The following is a 17123-nucleotide window of genomic DNA, read 5'->3' as shown; positions in this document are numbered from 1 at the left end:
GATGGAGAATATCTTCTCTTCTGAAGCCTGGGGGAGTTGGGGGGATAGTTTAATTTGCCAGATTGTTATTAGCACTCCAAAAAACAATCAATAAGCATTTTGAATCTAATCAGGTCCCTGTGACCTGCCAGCTGTTGCCCTCTGAATGACTTGCCTTTTGGGGCAGAAAGAGGATTCCCCACCCTTTCTCCCTATCCTTCATCTAAATTGCCTCTTGAAGCAAAGCTTGGGAGTTTTGAATACACAGATTTTGTTTTGTGGCTGAGCAGGCATCTTGAATCCTGGGGGTAAGACACACCTACCTGGTGGGATAAAATTATACAGCTGATTGTGCACAGCTGGGTTAACATTCAAAATGGAACCAGAGTTGAATAGCGTAGTCCTATCACTTTCAAATCCAATTCCAGAAATTACAGGGCTGTGAATTATGGGTTGAATCCAATGTAACTCTAAGTAAAAGTTATTCAGTTAGAGCAAGGGTTTATAATTGTGCAATGGAGTTTTCCCATCGCACACACTTAATCTTCTCTGAGTTCCCCTCCACAACCTTCCTGAGCAGATTTGAGGAAGGTACAGAGTGCAGGCAAGCGGAGGAGAGTGAGGAAACGTTCTGTTGCACATTCTTTGCACTGATGGAATGAATGCAGTTTTTGGATTTTTATGTATTTGCTGCATTCCTGTGGAATTTTATCACTTAGTTGACTGCTACCAACTGTCAAACTTGGCCTACAGGGAGAGAGGGAGGAAGGGAAGGATTGGGCCCTCCACCATGATCCAGTTCCCCACCCCTGCGCTCTTACAGTCATCTACTGCTTCAGAGGCTGAAAAAAGGGGCAAGGATTATGACTTGGAATAAGAGACCTAGGAATCAATGACTCATAACCCGCCCCTCTTTCCGTTCCCCACACCTTCTGAAATAATGTTTTACACCATTATTGATGGGAAGTGAAGTCAAGAGCGGGAAACAGGAGAAAAGCTTAATAGTCAAAACAAAGAGAATCTTGTAGCAACTTAAGAGACTAAGGGCTCATCCAAACTTCTGCTTGTGTCATGCCTGGAAAACACTTTCTAGACACAGGTCCAAGTGGTCTACCCCTTGGCCCCTTCCTTTCCAAGTTAAAACCACCCTTAGTGATAGAGCGGAACAAAAGGCAATCAATTTGTCCTTTGCTCCAGCTGAGCTCAAAGAGCGATTTCTCCCAGCAGAACGAGAGGAAGTGTGGATAAGCCCCAACTTAAGGAAAAGCTTTCAGGAACTTGAATCCATCAGGTGCTCCACAACAATTTGGAGCAAGGCTTTCAGTTTGGCTGCCCATTTTGTGGAAGAGCATTCCTCTTCAGATTTGACAGACACATTTTCAGGAACAATTGAATACTTTTTTTTAGGTCTCTGCTTTGGGTAATTATTTGCATCATTTTTCAAACTGTTCTACTTTGTTTTTATTATAGGATTGAGATTTATGTGAAAAGTGATTCAATACTAATAACAATAACAACAACTTAGATGGGCATCTGTTAGGGGTTCCTTAGTTGCAAGTCCTGCATTGCAGGGGGTAGGCTTTGGGCCCTTCCCTCAAATTCTATGATTCTAAGTATCCAATAATAATAATAATAATAATAATAATAATAATAATAATAATAATATGATAATAATTTATTATTTCTAGCCCACCCATCTGGCTGGGTTCCCCCAGTCACTCTGGGCAGCTTCCAACAAAAGATTAAAAATACATTAAACACAGTGCTAGATGAACATTCTGTCAGCACAAGGATTTCTATTTGTGCAATAGACTATTCTCTCCCTCTCCTTCCTGTTCTCCCCTTAAATCTGTCCTAGGTGTTTCTGGGGGTACATGTGGGGGAAGTGGGGGGAGTCCCATGTGGAAACCCTTGCACTAATGCGACACAGGAGCTGAATACCACCAAATGCTGCTACTAATAAGAATACATGTAGGCATAGAAAGGGGAGAAATTAACAGCAGAGACACAGGAATGCATCTCCAGTTACCTTTTTTGATTGCTAATAGCAGCCACAGGGTTAGATCAGCATAATGGAGGAGGGCATGAGGGGGTCAGCAAATGCTTGCTCCCCTGCCATGGCCCAGATCCAAATCACACACACATACTTTGGAACTATGATTAGCCGTGGAGGGAAAAACGTTGGGCATGTCATGTCTAATTTGGCCCCCAGAACAAAGTCCAACAAATGTAATTTTTACTCACAGGCAGACCTATAAATAGTCATCACCAAGATGGTCGGAAATAGCTTCCTAGTATCCAAAGCTTTTTAAAAAGTGTGTCTTTGCTTTCAGCCACACATCATTTTAAACAGAAAAATGTGTGGGCCAGCAGGCTAGTAAATGCCTGGTTCGCCCCCTCCATTGTGCATATGACATCACATGATGCCGGGCCTCCGCAATGTGGGGGGCAAGTCGGCACCCCTTATCCCAAGCATGCGTGCATGAGATTGAAACCTCAGTACTGCAGTTTCAAAAGGACACAATTAATGCATGCATTGACCCACTGGAAGCAGATTAAAGGGATGTGGTAGCCTGAGTAGTCGATAAGAACTCAGGATAATTCACCATCCATTTACTAATCTCTCTACTCATATTCAAGTTTTCTCCCACTTTCTGCAAATGCACTTGGGTCTTTAGTCTGGGGTTCTTTCTACTGCTCATGCCCCATTTCATCTCATCACCACACCCTGCCCCACATACACATGCCCTCTCTCAGACACAAACGGCCTCCAATCTTTAATGTTCTCCTGCGGTTCGGTTGTGGGAAACTTTTGGGATGTGGAGCAGATGTGTGTGTGTGCGCTCTGTTCTGGAGGAAGCTTCTTGCCTCCCCCTCCCAAGCCCTCTGGCTTGATCCCTCCAGCAAGCCCTGGCCTGGGAAAACATCTGGACCAGCCCATGGGAGGCAGAGGGGAGGTCGCCAGGATGTGGGAAACTCTAGGAGGAAGTCTAGGCTGTACATCTCAACAGGCCAACTGCACAGCTAGCAGGCCTCACGGCCGGATGAGCTGGGCAGCTTCTTAGCAAAAGGAAGACATTGCATTTTTATGGCACATCTGCAAAGGATAGACAGGCCTCTGAGCTTGGAGGGGTGGGGGCTTTGTACTCCCCTCCTTCCAGATGCCACAGGCAGCAGCGGGGGGTGGGTGGGGGTGAGGCACAGAGCAGGAAAGGAGCTTAGCCAGGTCCATTTATGCATCAGTCTTCAAACCTGGGCTGCCATGGATCTCAGCCTTCCCTATGCCTCTTCTAAGGACCTATGCACGGAGGAGGCGATACTAGAGAGGTTGCAGGGGATCACATTTTTGATGCTCCTCTACATTAAAGGAATATAAAAGGTTTGATTGAAAGCTCTAGGCTCCCTCTTTGAAGCCATAAACTTGGGGGGGGGGGGACCTCAGGCCTGGGGCCCAAATGTGGACCTTGAGGCCACTCTAGCTGGCTCTCAGAATGCTCCACAGGCTGCACCCGTCACTGGCCCAAGTGTTTTTGGTTGGCTGGAACATGACCTGGGACTCTGAAAATGCCCTTAGTCTGCCTGGACAGATAGGGGTGTGTGGGAGCGTGCCTATTGGACAAAGGTAAAATTTGCACCCCTGCTCCGCCCACCACTGACACGCGGCCCTTGGGCTGAAAGTTTCCCTGCCCGTGCCATAAAGGGTTTGGAAACAGGTTGTTTGAAGGCCGGCTTGCAGCCACGTGAACCTGCCCAGGCCTTGAGACGGCTTCTGAGGCTCTGCTTTCAATCCCTCCGTCAGGCTGACAGGCAGGAGCCACAGGATCTTTGCCACAGTGGCCTTGAATTCTTGGAACTCTCCCCCAAAAGAAGAACGTATAGCCCCATCTTTATCAACTTTTTAAAAGGACCTTTAATTAGTAAATTGATGGTTTCAATTGAAAGAACTGCAAGCTGAGTTTTAAGTTGTGGCCATTTTCCTGTTGAAGTGCATTTTCTTTTTCTTTAAATCACCTCTAGTAAGCTGTGATGGGAAGGCTTACGTGAGTATTTTAAATTAAAGTAAGTTAATTAAAACAAAAATCTCCCTGCATGCAGAAAATCAGCGCAGGAAGGAGCAGGCTGAGCTTGGTCCCATCTTCCTGATGCACTGCTTTTCTACTGGTAGGGAGTTTTTGTTTTCGCTAGCTAGGGAAGCATTCAAAAAATGTGCCCCACCCACTCTGCTCACCCTCTCCAGAGGCTGACAGAGACTGAATCCTGGACGAGATGCAGCTTTTGGTCTGATCCGGCATGGCGGTACCTCTCATGAGCTCACAAGAGCAAAGCGGTTCCAGATGACTTTTGGATGCAAGCCAATCCACTCACTATAGGGGAAGGCAAAACATGACATAAGGGAAGACGAAAAGGGCGTTGTGGCTTGCAGGAGGGGTGGAAATCCACACCACCTCCAAGTACGTTAATCTGTCAGGCCCTGTGTGCCAGGAAAGCCCACCAAAGGGATTTGCAGGGCAGCCTTCTTACTGTCCCTGATGCCTCCCCTGAATGGCCTCCCGCCAGCCAGAGTCCAAGGATGAAACTCTCCCCACCAGGGGAACAGCGGAGGGGGAGAGATTCCAGGGAGGAGGCTGCAGAACAAATTGCTCTGGACGAGTCACGCAAGATCTAAGCCATATGCCGCTGGGGAATCGTGGGCAACTTAGAGAGAGAAGGAGGGGAGACTCCAAATAAACAGCAGAGGCAAAAACTTACGAACTTTTCTTTTCAAGAGCTATGCATTTCATACCCCACTTCTCAGGTTCTGCTTAGAACAACCTCCCGCAACTTGGTGCTGTCCAAATGTTGGGTTATGACTTGCATCAACCTTGACTGTCGGCCATGCAGGTTGGAGCTACAGGCCAGCAACATAGGAGGGGGAAACAGAGGTTGCTTCCGAGCAGCTGAGAATGTCTTCTCCTCCAAAAGAAAGAAAGAAAGAGAGAGAGAGAGAGAGAGAGAGAGAGAGAGAGAAAGGGGGGGGGGGCCACACTCTCTAGAGCCAACCCCCCCCCTGCCCTCCAAAGCCAAATTTCAGGAGAAAAAGCAGGCTTCAGGAGAAGACGACATTCAGCAAAAATCAGCTCCTTTCGTGTTCTGCCAGTAGGATTCTTCCGTGACTGGAAAGTGCCCTTGCTTTCACAGGAGGCAAAGTCTGGATCCAACCCAATGTACACTGTGCTTGTAAACTGCCCTGCACCTTATGAATACTAATGTTAGGACTCCCTTATTGAATCCAAACCAAAGTTCACCTAGTCCAGCAATCTGTCTCCAGCAGTAGACAGACATATCTGGAAGGCCGCAGGCCATGAAGGCAAGAGGGGCCTTCTCTCCTTGCTTATCCCCAGCATCTGGTGCCCAAGATGGTGTAGTGGTTTGAGCATTGAGCTAGGACTCTGGAGACCCAGGTTCACACCTCTTCTCAGCCACAAAGTTCGCTGAGAGACCTTGGCCCTGTGACACACACACTCTCTCTCTCGGCCTAACCCATCTCTCAGGGTTATTGTGAGGATGCGACAAAGAGGGGTCATGGAAGAACCACAAATGTCATCTTGGGTCGCCCCGAGGAACGACAGGATATGAACATAGGGAGGAATACAAGGCAGCTTTGTGACAATCGTTCCATCAGGGCAAACGTTTCAGCTTGCCAGACGGAGCAAACGTTTCAGCCCCCCCCCCCCCGTCTGCTGTTCTGGGATTTCTCTCAACACCCCCTCCCACTAAGTATGGGCTGCACAGGGGAGGAAAGGGGGCAAAATCCCCAAGGAAGTCCTGTTGCAGCTTCCGCTCCTGGGGCTGGTGAGTTGAATCCCACCCATAATAAACAAAAGAATATAGCAAATGCCTCCCATTTACCTATCGTGGCTCAAACCTGGTCAATGGGCAGTGTATAGCTTAATTAATGAATGCAGCATAACAAGTAAATGAATAAATGTAATGCATAAATAAATAACAAAATAATAAATAACAATAAATAAGTGTGGTCCCTTCGGCCGCAATGGGGGTTTCTACCCACCTTTTCATCCTTAATCCCTCACCTGAAGCAGTGTCCACTGACCAGCGCTCCTTCCGGGGACTGCTGCCCCCTTGTGGCGAGGGAAGAACACACACCTCTGCTAGCAGAACCGTGCACGCCTCCAGCCCACCTGTTGGAAGATACCAATTCTACACTAGGTCTGCTGCGGCAGCTCTTCTCCCTGCTTGCAATCCAGCGATCAGTGCCGGCTTTTCTTCTCTCTCTCTCTCTCTCTCTCTGCCCAACAGGGAGCCTCCCAAAAGAGGCACCAGCTACACGGAGGAAACCAGAGGTCCCAGCTGTCCCATGGATGAGGGACTAAGCCTGCTCAACCCTCCAGCCTCCTAGCTGTCCTCCTCCCTTCCCCGCATTCTCCCACTTGCTGTCGCGTCTTTCCTGAGAGCAGAGCTGTGTTTGCAGAAACGGCCACTGATCCCGCTATTTAGAAAAGGGGAGCGGGGGGGAGGACTAGTCCCAGAACAGCAGCAGCTTGGAGTTAAGTGGCTTCTCCTCCAGCTGCAGCCCTTGGCCCAGGTCCAAGGCAAACTCCGCTCCATAATTACACAACTCAGAAGAGCGGCCCCGTGCGGGCTTAAAGGGCCAGAGGTCTGGATCTCACAGGAGTCGCAGGGTCCGACTCCAGGGCTCATCATGCCTGGATAACGGTGCACAGGAGTGTGGCCAAGGTGGACCTACCGTAATCACAAAGGAGGTCACTGGAAGCCCCAGTGAAAAGCAAGTGCACAATGAAGAAGCCTTGCTAAGACTAAGCAGGTCAGGGCCTGATTGGGTGCCCAAGCAGGAACTCTATATGCTGTCAGTAATAAACGTGTTTGGTTTCTTTTTAAGGCTGCAAGATTTAGGAACACAGGAAGCTGCCACTGCGGCATCTAGCTCAGTATGCCTTCACTGACTGGCAGTGGCCCTCCAGGATTCAGATGGAGTCTGCCCCAGCCCTGCCTGGAGACGCCATGCACTTGAACCCGGGACTTTCTGCAGGCAAAGCAGATGCTCTACCAACTGAGCTGCAGCCCTTCTCCTAAATTAACTTAACCCATTCAATTTTTGAGGAGCTGTTTATGGCTTTGCCCAACAGACTGCATAGCCAGAGGGCAGTGGAGAGGGGTTCTCTCCCTCCCTGTTCCCTCTTTGCTACCATAGCCCAAGAGGGGAGGGAGATCTCTGGACATCGCTTCTTAAATATCTATAGTAACAAGTCGTAATTAATTCCAGTGGGGTGTATGTGTGTTGCAACAGAGAAGGCCTGCCCTGCCCATTGCATCTCCTAAACTAAAGCCAGCTCTGCCACCCCCAAATGAAAACCTTAATCTTTTGCCATTTTTGCATTTGCTCTACTTGATCATTAAAAGATTTTTTCCCCCCTTTTGTTTTTAGATTTCTCTCTTTCCATAGCTGTAGGCCTGTCCATAGAGCTAAAGGCTGCAGCTATGCTCAAAAGCAGCCGTGCAACCCCAAAGGGATCCTCTTCAGGTCAGGCCTTCTGACCCTTTCCCCGTAACCTGGCTCCCCCCCCCCCCATGAGCTGCAGCTGCCTCTGTTCCAACCACCCCTCTGTATGCCCTTATGAGATCAGCCCCTTGCCACACACTCCACACTTCCCTCCCGGAAGTTGGCCAGGCTCAAGCCAGAACCTGTGCAAAGAGCTCTATGTTTCCTCAGCGACTCCCCGACTCCTGCAGCCTCCACTGGCATGCTGGAGAGCACATTCATCTATAAAGAAGTCACAAAAGGGCATCACAGAGCCAGGGGAAGCCTCCATCTCCTAGCGAGGCCTTAAAAATAGTGCATTCATCTTTGGTTATAATATACAGCTAAAAGACTGGGAGAAATTATGGAAAGAAGGAACAAAATTTACTGCATGTAGTGCTTTGAAAGAAAATGTAATGAAAATGATGTATAGATGGTATATTACACCAGTGAAATTAGCTAAAATGTATAAAATAAGTAATAAATGTTGGAAATGTAAGGAAAAGGAAGGCACTTTTTATCATCTGTGGTGGGAATGTAAAAAAGTGAAAGGCTTCTGGGAAATAATTTATAATGAGATGAAAAAGATGTTGAAATATACATTTATAATAAAAAACCCAGAACCATTTTTACTTAGTATTGTAGGCACTGACATTAAAAGACAAGATAAAAAACTGTTTTTATATGCGACAACTGCAGCGTGAGTATTATTGGCACAGAAATAGAGGCAGGAAGAACTACCGACCAAAGAGGGATGGCAAATGAAATTGATGGACTACGCAGAATTGGATAAGATGACAGGGAGAATTTGAAACCAGTGGGACCAGAAATTCTTGAAAGATTGGAGTAAATATACAAGTTATCTGAAAGACAATTGTAACCAACCAACTATGCTTGTAGGACTACAAGAAGTTTTGTAAGGAGAACTATATGAAATACTACAGAAAAGATTTATGAGAATGGATTTTAAGTTATGGATTGTATTAAAAGTAATAGTTAGGATAAGAAATGTAAGATTAAGAGATGAGGTCTGAAAATCATTAGACGTGGTTGATGGAAGTCTCAGGCTAAAATACCCAAAATGTTGTTTAAGATGAGATGAAATGTTCTGTTTGGAAAATATATGTAAAAACTAATAAAAATGTATATTTTTAAAAAAGTAAAAATAAGATAATAAATGAAGGCATTGAGACAAACAATAAATAAATAAATAAATAAATAAATAAATAAATAAATAAAGTGGTACCTCGGGTTACAGATGCTTCAGGTTACAGACGCTTCAGGTTACAAACTCCGCTAACCCAGAATGTACCTTGGGTTAAGAACTTTGCTTCAGGATGAGAACAGAAATCGCACGGCGGCGGCAAAAGGAGGCTAAAGTGGTTTCTCAGGTTAGGAACAGTTTCAGGTTAAGATCGGATCTCCAGAACGAATTAAGTTCTTAACCCGAGGTACCACTGTAGTGCATTCATGATTCATTTTTACAATCAAGCGGTATATAAATTTTAAGAAACAGATAAATAAATATTGCTGCATTTGCAGTGTCCCATAGCTTCTTGCTGAAACCTGCTGTGACCTATTTTTATATCGCAGATATTCTGGGCAGCGGTGGGCTGGGGCTTTTCCCGAATTTGTTGTGCTACAGTGCAAGAGTGCCCCTCCAAGTGGCAATAATGTGGTAACACTGGTGAAGCATCGCAGGAAAACTAAAAGGGGAGGTGGGACTGAAGTATGGACAGTCCAACATAAACCTACCACTGTAGCACTATTATGCACTGCAACCAAGGGGTGTGGGGTACAGTCTGCCCTGGGTGTCATAATGCCGGCTGAACCCATACTCTTTTGCACAAATAAAGGCTGGTGGGACCCAGAGAATCCTGTTTGCCCTTTTAAGGAGGCTCTGCCCCTAGAGGTGGCTCTGAGGGGCTTCTTCGGAGGGCAGTGATTCCTCCATCCAGCCTTGCGCACCTGTGCACCAAAGCAAGTCAGCTGCTGCTGCTGCTGCTGCTGCTGCCGCCTTCCTTTTCCTCTTTGCCTCCCCTGTTCATTCATGCCGTTCCCTCCTACACACCATGGAGCGTGTTTAATCAACGCGCACCGAACTACACGGGAGTTGCTGGGGCTTTGATCCTCCTCCCCTATATCTTCTCCATTCTGCCCCCTCCTCTAAACACACACACAAACAGGTCAGTTCCAACGCCATCATTTTCATGCTTGCATTGAATTCTCCTCCTTCTGTGCCCCCCACCTTCAGATTGTAACACCCCCAAACCCTCCTCTGTGTAGAAAAGGGACCGCCATCTTTGATGGCCAAGATGCGCCTCTTTATTTTAAAGCTCTCGCCGACCACCCCACCCCCTGCTTCTTGCCACGAGGTTCCATCATCCCTGACCACTGGTCCTGCTAGCTAGGATAATGCGTGTTGTAGTCCAACAACATCTGGGAACCCAAAGTTGAGAAAGGCTGATCTGTAGAGTTGGGTGTGTATGTGCAGGTGAATGTTCCTGTCATGAAGGAGTTTAATATGTGACAGTTCTATGGTCCCAATTTGGAGAAAGTTACATTTTGGTCATTTGAAATCCATGGGATCACATCACAGCTAATGTTGAGTGAAACTACTAGTGCATTCTTAAAGATGTTTCCTTAGTAGGAATTCCATTCAGTTCAATAGGATTTACTTCCGTGTAAGTGTGTGTAGGACTGTAGCCTAACATTCTCGGGATAGGATTCTATGAGCAGAGAAATTACCATGGCATGTGTGCATCCCCAGGGGTAGTTCTGTGTGATAGCTGTGGGTGCAATCCTGCCCTTAATTATGCATGCGTTCTATACCTGAGTAACTGGAGGCAGGGTTGCAATTGTAGAGAGAGACTACTTTACAGTGAAATATATGCATATCTACTCAGAAGTCATTCCCATCCAAGTTCAGCTGGATGTGCCTCAAAGTAAGTGGGTATAGGATTGCAGTCTTATACTGTAACCCCATTTAACTGTGAGTAAACCTCATTGAATTACATGGGACTGCTTTTTGGGTAGCCATGGCTAGGTCTGTCGCAGCAGAGCTGATGGAGTGAGCTCTGCTTTCCATCTCCTACAGACAAGTAGAATGGGACAGAGGGATTACAGCCTTAGTTGCAAACATAGGCTAATGGAGCCAAGATTGATTAACAATGTGAATGTTCAATAGATTAATTACATGCTATGCAATCAATAAATATATGTAAAACTATGCAGTTATGCTATCTGGGTTTGTGATATGGAGCAGGGAAAGAGTAGAGGAGGGAAATGAAAGCTAGAAACATGGATGTAAAGGAGCATAAAATGAATTGAAACAATAGAGTCATTAATAGTATTTTTTTTAACTAGATATGTCCTTTTAGGTGCCATTTTTCATGAAGTTTGAACCATTAGTTCTCCAGCCATTTGAACTAGGAGTAGCTACCATTCTCAAGTTCATTCAAATGACAGAAAATAATATGACATAATTTGCTCGTTTTATAGAAGTATTTGCTAGAAATCTATTTGATAATAATAATAACTAATAATAATAATAATACTTTTATTATTTATACCCCGCCCATCTGGCTGGGTTTCCCCAGCCACTCCGGACAGCTCCCAACAGAATACTAAAAACAGAATAAAACTTCAAACATTTAAAACTTCCCTAAACAGGGCTGCCTTCAGATGTCTTTTAAAAGTCAGACAGTTGTTTATTTCCTTGACATCTGATGGGAGGTCGTTCCACAGGGTGGGCACCACTACATAAATATATCAATGACTAGTTGGGTCTTGAGCCCTAATGGTCAAGGTTCTACACACTACCTGGCACAGGTGCATACTGGTGATTTTTTTTGTATTGTCTTGTAGAGGCAGCATAGCCGTGTATGAAAAGTATAGAGAAAAGTCATCCTCATAAGCAATAGAAATTAGAAGCAATTATGCTATAGGTACTATTAGGCATGCAATTCTCAAGTAAATGTATAGAGTACTCCCCCCCCCCTTGGGTCTGACAATTAGTCTACAGAGGCATGAAGTCCCTGGTGCTTTACTTTATATTCACTTGCTAAGTACTGAAGTACTAAGTACTTTGTGGGTTTCAGCACCAGATCAATGAAGACAAGGTGCAGCTGCTGTACAGGGTGACATGAACGAGCACAAGGTGCTTCTATCATTAGGCAGACAGGCTTGAAGCTGCTCTGTCTCCCTGCAGAGGATGCAATCCTAGGTTAAAAGTGAGTAGTTGCAAAGTAGCTTCCTGACATTTTTGAGTAAGACCCGATTATATAACTCCTGCTATTTCCATAAATGACATTTTTACTAGAGGCTTATATGAATTGCTGAAACAGGCGCACAGCCTAAAAGGTAAACACAAATATACAGTATGTCTATATTGCCATTTTTAGGGCAATTTCCTGTTTGCTTTCAGCCTTATTTCAAATCTCTGAATAGTTATTCTAAAATTCGGTTTACATTGCTAGACATCATGTGAGAGGAGTTTTTCAAAACCAAAATTAATCAAGAGTTATCTTAGGTCCACTATGAGTCAAGCTCGGGTCTCTGGCTTGGCCATTTTGTCAATTGAAAACAAAGTAGCAAAAGGAATTGATTTTGATGATGTGATTTCAAAATTTGCAGAGAACAAAGTTAGGGAAAAAACGGTTTTAAGTGCTTATGCTCACAATGTTAAGTAAATAAAACAGAAAATAACACTTGCAACTGTAAGCATCTTGTTTTTCCTTCTTTTAATAATTTCAATGCAGGTGACAAGAAATTTACCGCACTGGGTACCACCTGAGTTTGCTACGCCACTGATTGCAACATGGCATTGCTGGGGAACAGGCCCAGAGAAGGGTGTGACATGGGGCGATTCCTGACAGCCCCATATGACTGGAGGGTCACAATTAGCCCATGGGCCACAGACTCCTCACCCTCGCCTTAAAGCAACCCTAAGCACAAAGAACGGAAACAACCACAGATTCCTACCTTGTTTTAACTCTGCCCACCCCACCCCCTTCTGGTTCTGCTTCCTGTCTGTCAATTTCAGGTTGTAAGCTCCTCGGGGCAGGGACTTGCCCTCTTGCGCTTTGTAAAGCGCCATGAATGTGGCTGGTGCTATATAAAGAATGGTGATTATGAGGATACCATCCTTCGAACTGGAAATGGCAACCCCAAAATGGTTCAGATCTTTCCACCCAGGTGGCTGACATTTCACAAGTGCAGGCAAAGGCACCCTGTTTCCATTTTAAAACAGGGCATTTTGACACCAAACAGTCAAAACATAGGACAGAGTGGTGACCTCATAGAGGAGGCATGCACTCGCCAGCACTAAGCTAAAAAGACCCACACATAGCAAGGAATGGAATGGAATGTCGGGCTGTGGGAGTTGCTGCTGCTGCTGCTCCTTCACACACTTGAAGGGGCCTTTGGGGTGGGGTGGGGTAGGTTTATTAAACTCCCAAGGAACACGCATCTATGTGCACAGAATGCAAACTGAAGTGATTATTATATGCCACTAAACAGCACCCTGCCCCCTATTTTTTCTAACAAACTCCTCTTTGCTCTTACCTTGGCTTCACATTTCTTGTGGCTTGCCACTTTGCACACTGCAAGAAAAAAAACACTTTCAGAAAAGCTATTCCAGATCCACACCTTGTAACGTTAAAGATGGATTCTCTCTGATGTGCAATTAACAATAAGGTATATGGTACAACAGTAAAGCACATTGAAGAGCACTGTGTGGTTATTTAATTGCCACATGACTTCCTTTTAATTCTGCTGTCCTGGATGCTCTTGTTAACTGAATGACAACCCTGGCTTCTGTGTTTTTTAAATAGATGGAGAATTATTCATATTGACTGGGCCTTTTGCTTCTCCGCTATGAAAGATAAGGAAGACTGGGAGGACTATATCTGGACAGCTCTTACCTTTACAAACAAGACCCTGGGTCTCAATGGATTCCTTGCACACAACGCAGGCCTTTTTCTTCTTCTTAAATACTTTCTCTTTGAAGGTGTGAGGCTCGGACACCTTCCCAGGCTGAAATGACAAACACAGGGTCAGGGATTTAGTATGGGGGATCGCTAAAATAAAAATATCTGTTCATTGCACAAACAGATACCATGGACATGTGTCTGTGAAGCCACAATGTAAAGATGTGAAGAGAACAGCTGTGCTGCTGTTGAAGGTACTAAAATGCAGACATGTTACAATGCAAAAGACAGTGAGGGCTGGTCCATTTGGGCAAAGGGGGCACTGCCCCACCAACCTCAGTCTCCTCTCAGCAAGTGCCCACCTGCCTTCTTACTTACATCCAGTCCAGGGGGTGGTCATGGCTGCCAGTTTCATCCTCCTCCTCCTCAGTCTCAGTCTTGCCCTTGTAGAACTCAGCAGGGAGGAAGATGGGACCAGGGCTAGACCTAGTTGTCTCCTAGTTGGCTGGCTCCACCTACTGTTAGTCTGCCGGCCTCCCACCCTACCAGCCGCCACTAGAAACAGGCACAACGCACACTCACTGTCACACTTCTGCACTAATTCCTTACACATTCAGGTAGATGTTGGCATACACCCTTTGCAAAACAAAACAGTGTGCTCTTGCACAACACACCCATATCCAATAAATAAATAAATACATAGGACTTTTTTCACTGAAAGAAGTGTCAGAAGACTAAAGTGGAAGGTACAAGATAACAATCACTTGACGGCTGGATCATATAACCTCCATGCAAATTTTGTTGGTTCATTTTTTAATGCAAAGCTAAATAATTCACACTTCCCGAAATAATGCATGAACACAGCTATTCTTCGAAATTAGCACTTCTACAAATTCTGCTACGTACTATGTACAAAATGCATATGTTAGGAGAAATTGTGCACTAAAATGAATGTATTAGTGGAGGAAAGCCTCTTAAGATGGTACCTGACATCTGCAGTTTTTATACGTATCATATTAACAAATAATTCACTTCATTGTAAGCAAAGGGTAGCATCTTCTTTAGTTAACGAAAATATTCTTTTAGAATTGGTTGATCTAACCAACTAGGGTTGTAAAGCTACACCCACGTACAAGGAAGTAAGCACCGCAGAACTCAATGACACAAGCAAGTTAAACTGTTGCAGCTCTCAACTAACTAGAGATGGATCTGAGCCAGCAAGACCATCTTTATACGAATTAATCACATTCAGACATACCTGCTGGCGAGGAGAGCATTTCTGTGTGTGTGTAAGGCCCAGACTCTTAGAATCATAGAATTATAGAATCAAAGAACTGTAGAGTTGGAACTGAAGAACATGAACAAAATCAGTCCACTCCTTTGGGAAGGACACCCTCCCCCCAATAAAGTCCAATGACTGCAATGAACTTTTGTGACATATGCAGAACTTTGCTGAACATTCCTCCATAAGCTGCAGGCCCAGCCTAATCCTCTACAGATAGAAGGAATGTGCATGCTAAGGGTCCATTAGATCATTCTTCCTGGAATGGCGGGTGCCAGGTCAATGTTCAGTGTTCTGCTGGAACGTGGAAGAAATACCTACACTCATTTGGAATGTATAATCTCAACTACATGGACGGAAGATAGCAGTGATTTCCCTCGCTAACTGAAATTGAGGTGAAGAGCAGATGCACACGTTCACCTTGAAAGTGACCAGGGGCTGGGCGTGGAGGGTGAACAAAGCCCATTGCACCAGCCAAACCCTTGTCGCTGCTGCCAGGCGCAGGGCACACAGTTCACGGGGCCGCGTTGCACTGCCTGCCCACCTGTCCATGCATGGGGGAACCTGGCTGGCCAACGCGACCCTTGGCAATGGAACCAGGTGTACACCGGCAAGGCTGGGCCCTGAGGCCCAGAGACCCCCAGTGGCAGGCAGGGGGGGAGATCCCTGTGGGGGGGGCACCTGGTTCATGCCCCCTTAAAACCATGTGCCTGGGGCTACAGCCCCCTGGTCTTCCCCACACCATGCCCCTGCCCTGATGAACAATTTCCAGCAGAACTGCACATTAAAATGAGTGAGGGCTCGATTGGAAAGGGCCACAGCTAAGTGCTAGAGCGTTTGCCTTGCACATAGCAGCTCCCGAGTTCAATCCCCGGCATTTTCAGGTGGGGCTGAGGGGGGGGGGGGCTCCTTGTCTGAAACCCCAGAGAGTCATTGGCAGTCAGTGTTGATGGACCAATTGTCTTGCACAGTTTAAGGCAGCCTATGCTGAAAATGGCAGGACGGGGTAGAGTCTCCTCCCCTATCTAAAACAACTTGTTCAACTTACACAAAGCAATTTTCCCATCACCACAAGCAACAGAGAAATTCACAGTGGGATAATGTTGGGAGTCTATACCAGACATTATCAGTTGCAGCATGTAGTTTACCCCTTACAAGATATATCTTAAAAAAAAAAAATGAGTGCTGGGATAGCTCAGTTGGTAGAGCATGAGACTCTTAATCTCAAGGCTGTGGGTTCAAGCCCCATGTTGGGCAAAAGATTCCTGCACTGCAGAGGGTTGGACTAGATGCCCTCTGCCTCCCCCTCCAACTATAATTCTACGATTTAGTTGGCTTCCAGTGGTGCTTTTATTATTGCTTATTTGTTTTAGCTACTACTCCTATGACTTTGCTGGAGGCTGAACTTTTCTTACAATGGCTTTCACGTGTGGGGGGGGGGGTTTGGTGTTTTTTTTGACAGATTCGTTGTAAATTGATTTGAGTGCCCCTGGCAGAAAAAAATACATCTAAATGTATACATAGAAGCAAGGAAACAAATACATTGGGCATGGCAGGAATTTCTCCCCAGGTCAGTTTGGCAGTGCCCCTGTATGCTTTGTTTTTTAAACTTGGCTCACTGGCTATTTCACTCTGTAATCAGCTTTCTGCAAGAGATGTGTTCTGCTCGCCTTGTGGTCTGAATGGCGTAGTTTGCTTTTTCTTGTGGGATGCTGGTGGATGGCGAGATCTGACTCATGGCAGGGGGATAAACTAGGTGGCCTTTTAGGGGTCTTGCAACCTTACCATTCTTGTGAATAAATGCTTTGAAGATAAATAGTCATCTGGGTATGCTTAAGAGCAACTTAAACAAAATCACAATATTTTACTCCGGTTTAATTAGTAAACTGGAATAGCCACACTATCACCATTCTTGGCTCTATAAACAAAAGTGAATCTCCTTTCTACACATTAGTAGGAACTGAAAGCTGGTTTGAGGAATCCGAGTGATATACTTCAATATATGACAGTACTAAGCTGCAATTTGAATACACCATAAGTTGCTTTGCAATTTTATCAGATTCACCTTCTTGGGCTGATGTGGAGGGCTGTGTATACAATGCCCTTCCTTCTCCCTTCTTTAAAGCAACATATTTGTTCCAAGGAAATTCTGTGATATAAATTATCCGAATCCAATTGTGTCTACTTTATTGTTGTTCTTCCATTATTTTGCATAATTCATGTTTCTCTGTTTCATTTTAATTTATTCTGAAACTGAGTAACCATTTTACTTTAATGATGGCATGTACAGGTAATTACAGTTGCATGAATGCAAATATTTCCTTGACCATAGCATATAATCATCATCCTGTAATAAGACTATGCAATCCTCTGTGTACCTACACAGAAGTCCATT

General features: G+C 45.3%; 1 protein-coding gene across 6 annotated transcripts in view; it reads right to left on the bottom strand.

Annotated features, from left to right (window-relative positions):
- Positions 1-17123, bottom strand: part of TNS2 (tensin 2) — a 135156-nt gene that overhangs the window by 45991 nt on the left and 72042 nt on the right. For 4 of the 6 annotated variants that reach the window (XM_083729146.1, XM_083729148.1, XM_083729147.1 and 1 more), the window contains exons 2-3: positions 13441-13552; positions 13082-13119 (exon numbers count right to left, since the gene is read on the bottom strand). In XM_083729146.1, the coding sequence (XP_083585272.1) occupies positions 13082-13119; positions 13441-13552 (150 nt within the window). Of the gene's footprint in view, positions 1-6050; positions 6159-13081; positions 13120-13440; positions 13553-17123 lie in introns of all 6 variants that reach the window. The other 2 variants (XM_083729151.1, XM_083729150.1) reach the window with 1 other exon arrangement.

This window comes from Podarcis gaigeae (genome assembly GCF_964106915.1).
Source record: "Podarcis gaigeae genome assembly, chromosome: 2".
NCBI lineage: Eukaryota > Metazoa > Chordata > Lepidosauria > Squamata > Lacertidae > Podarcis > Podarcis gaigeae.
Note: the sequence above shows the minus strand (reverse complement) of the source record. Positions and strands in the feature narration are given on the sequence as shown.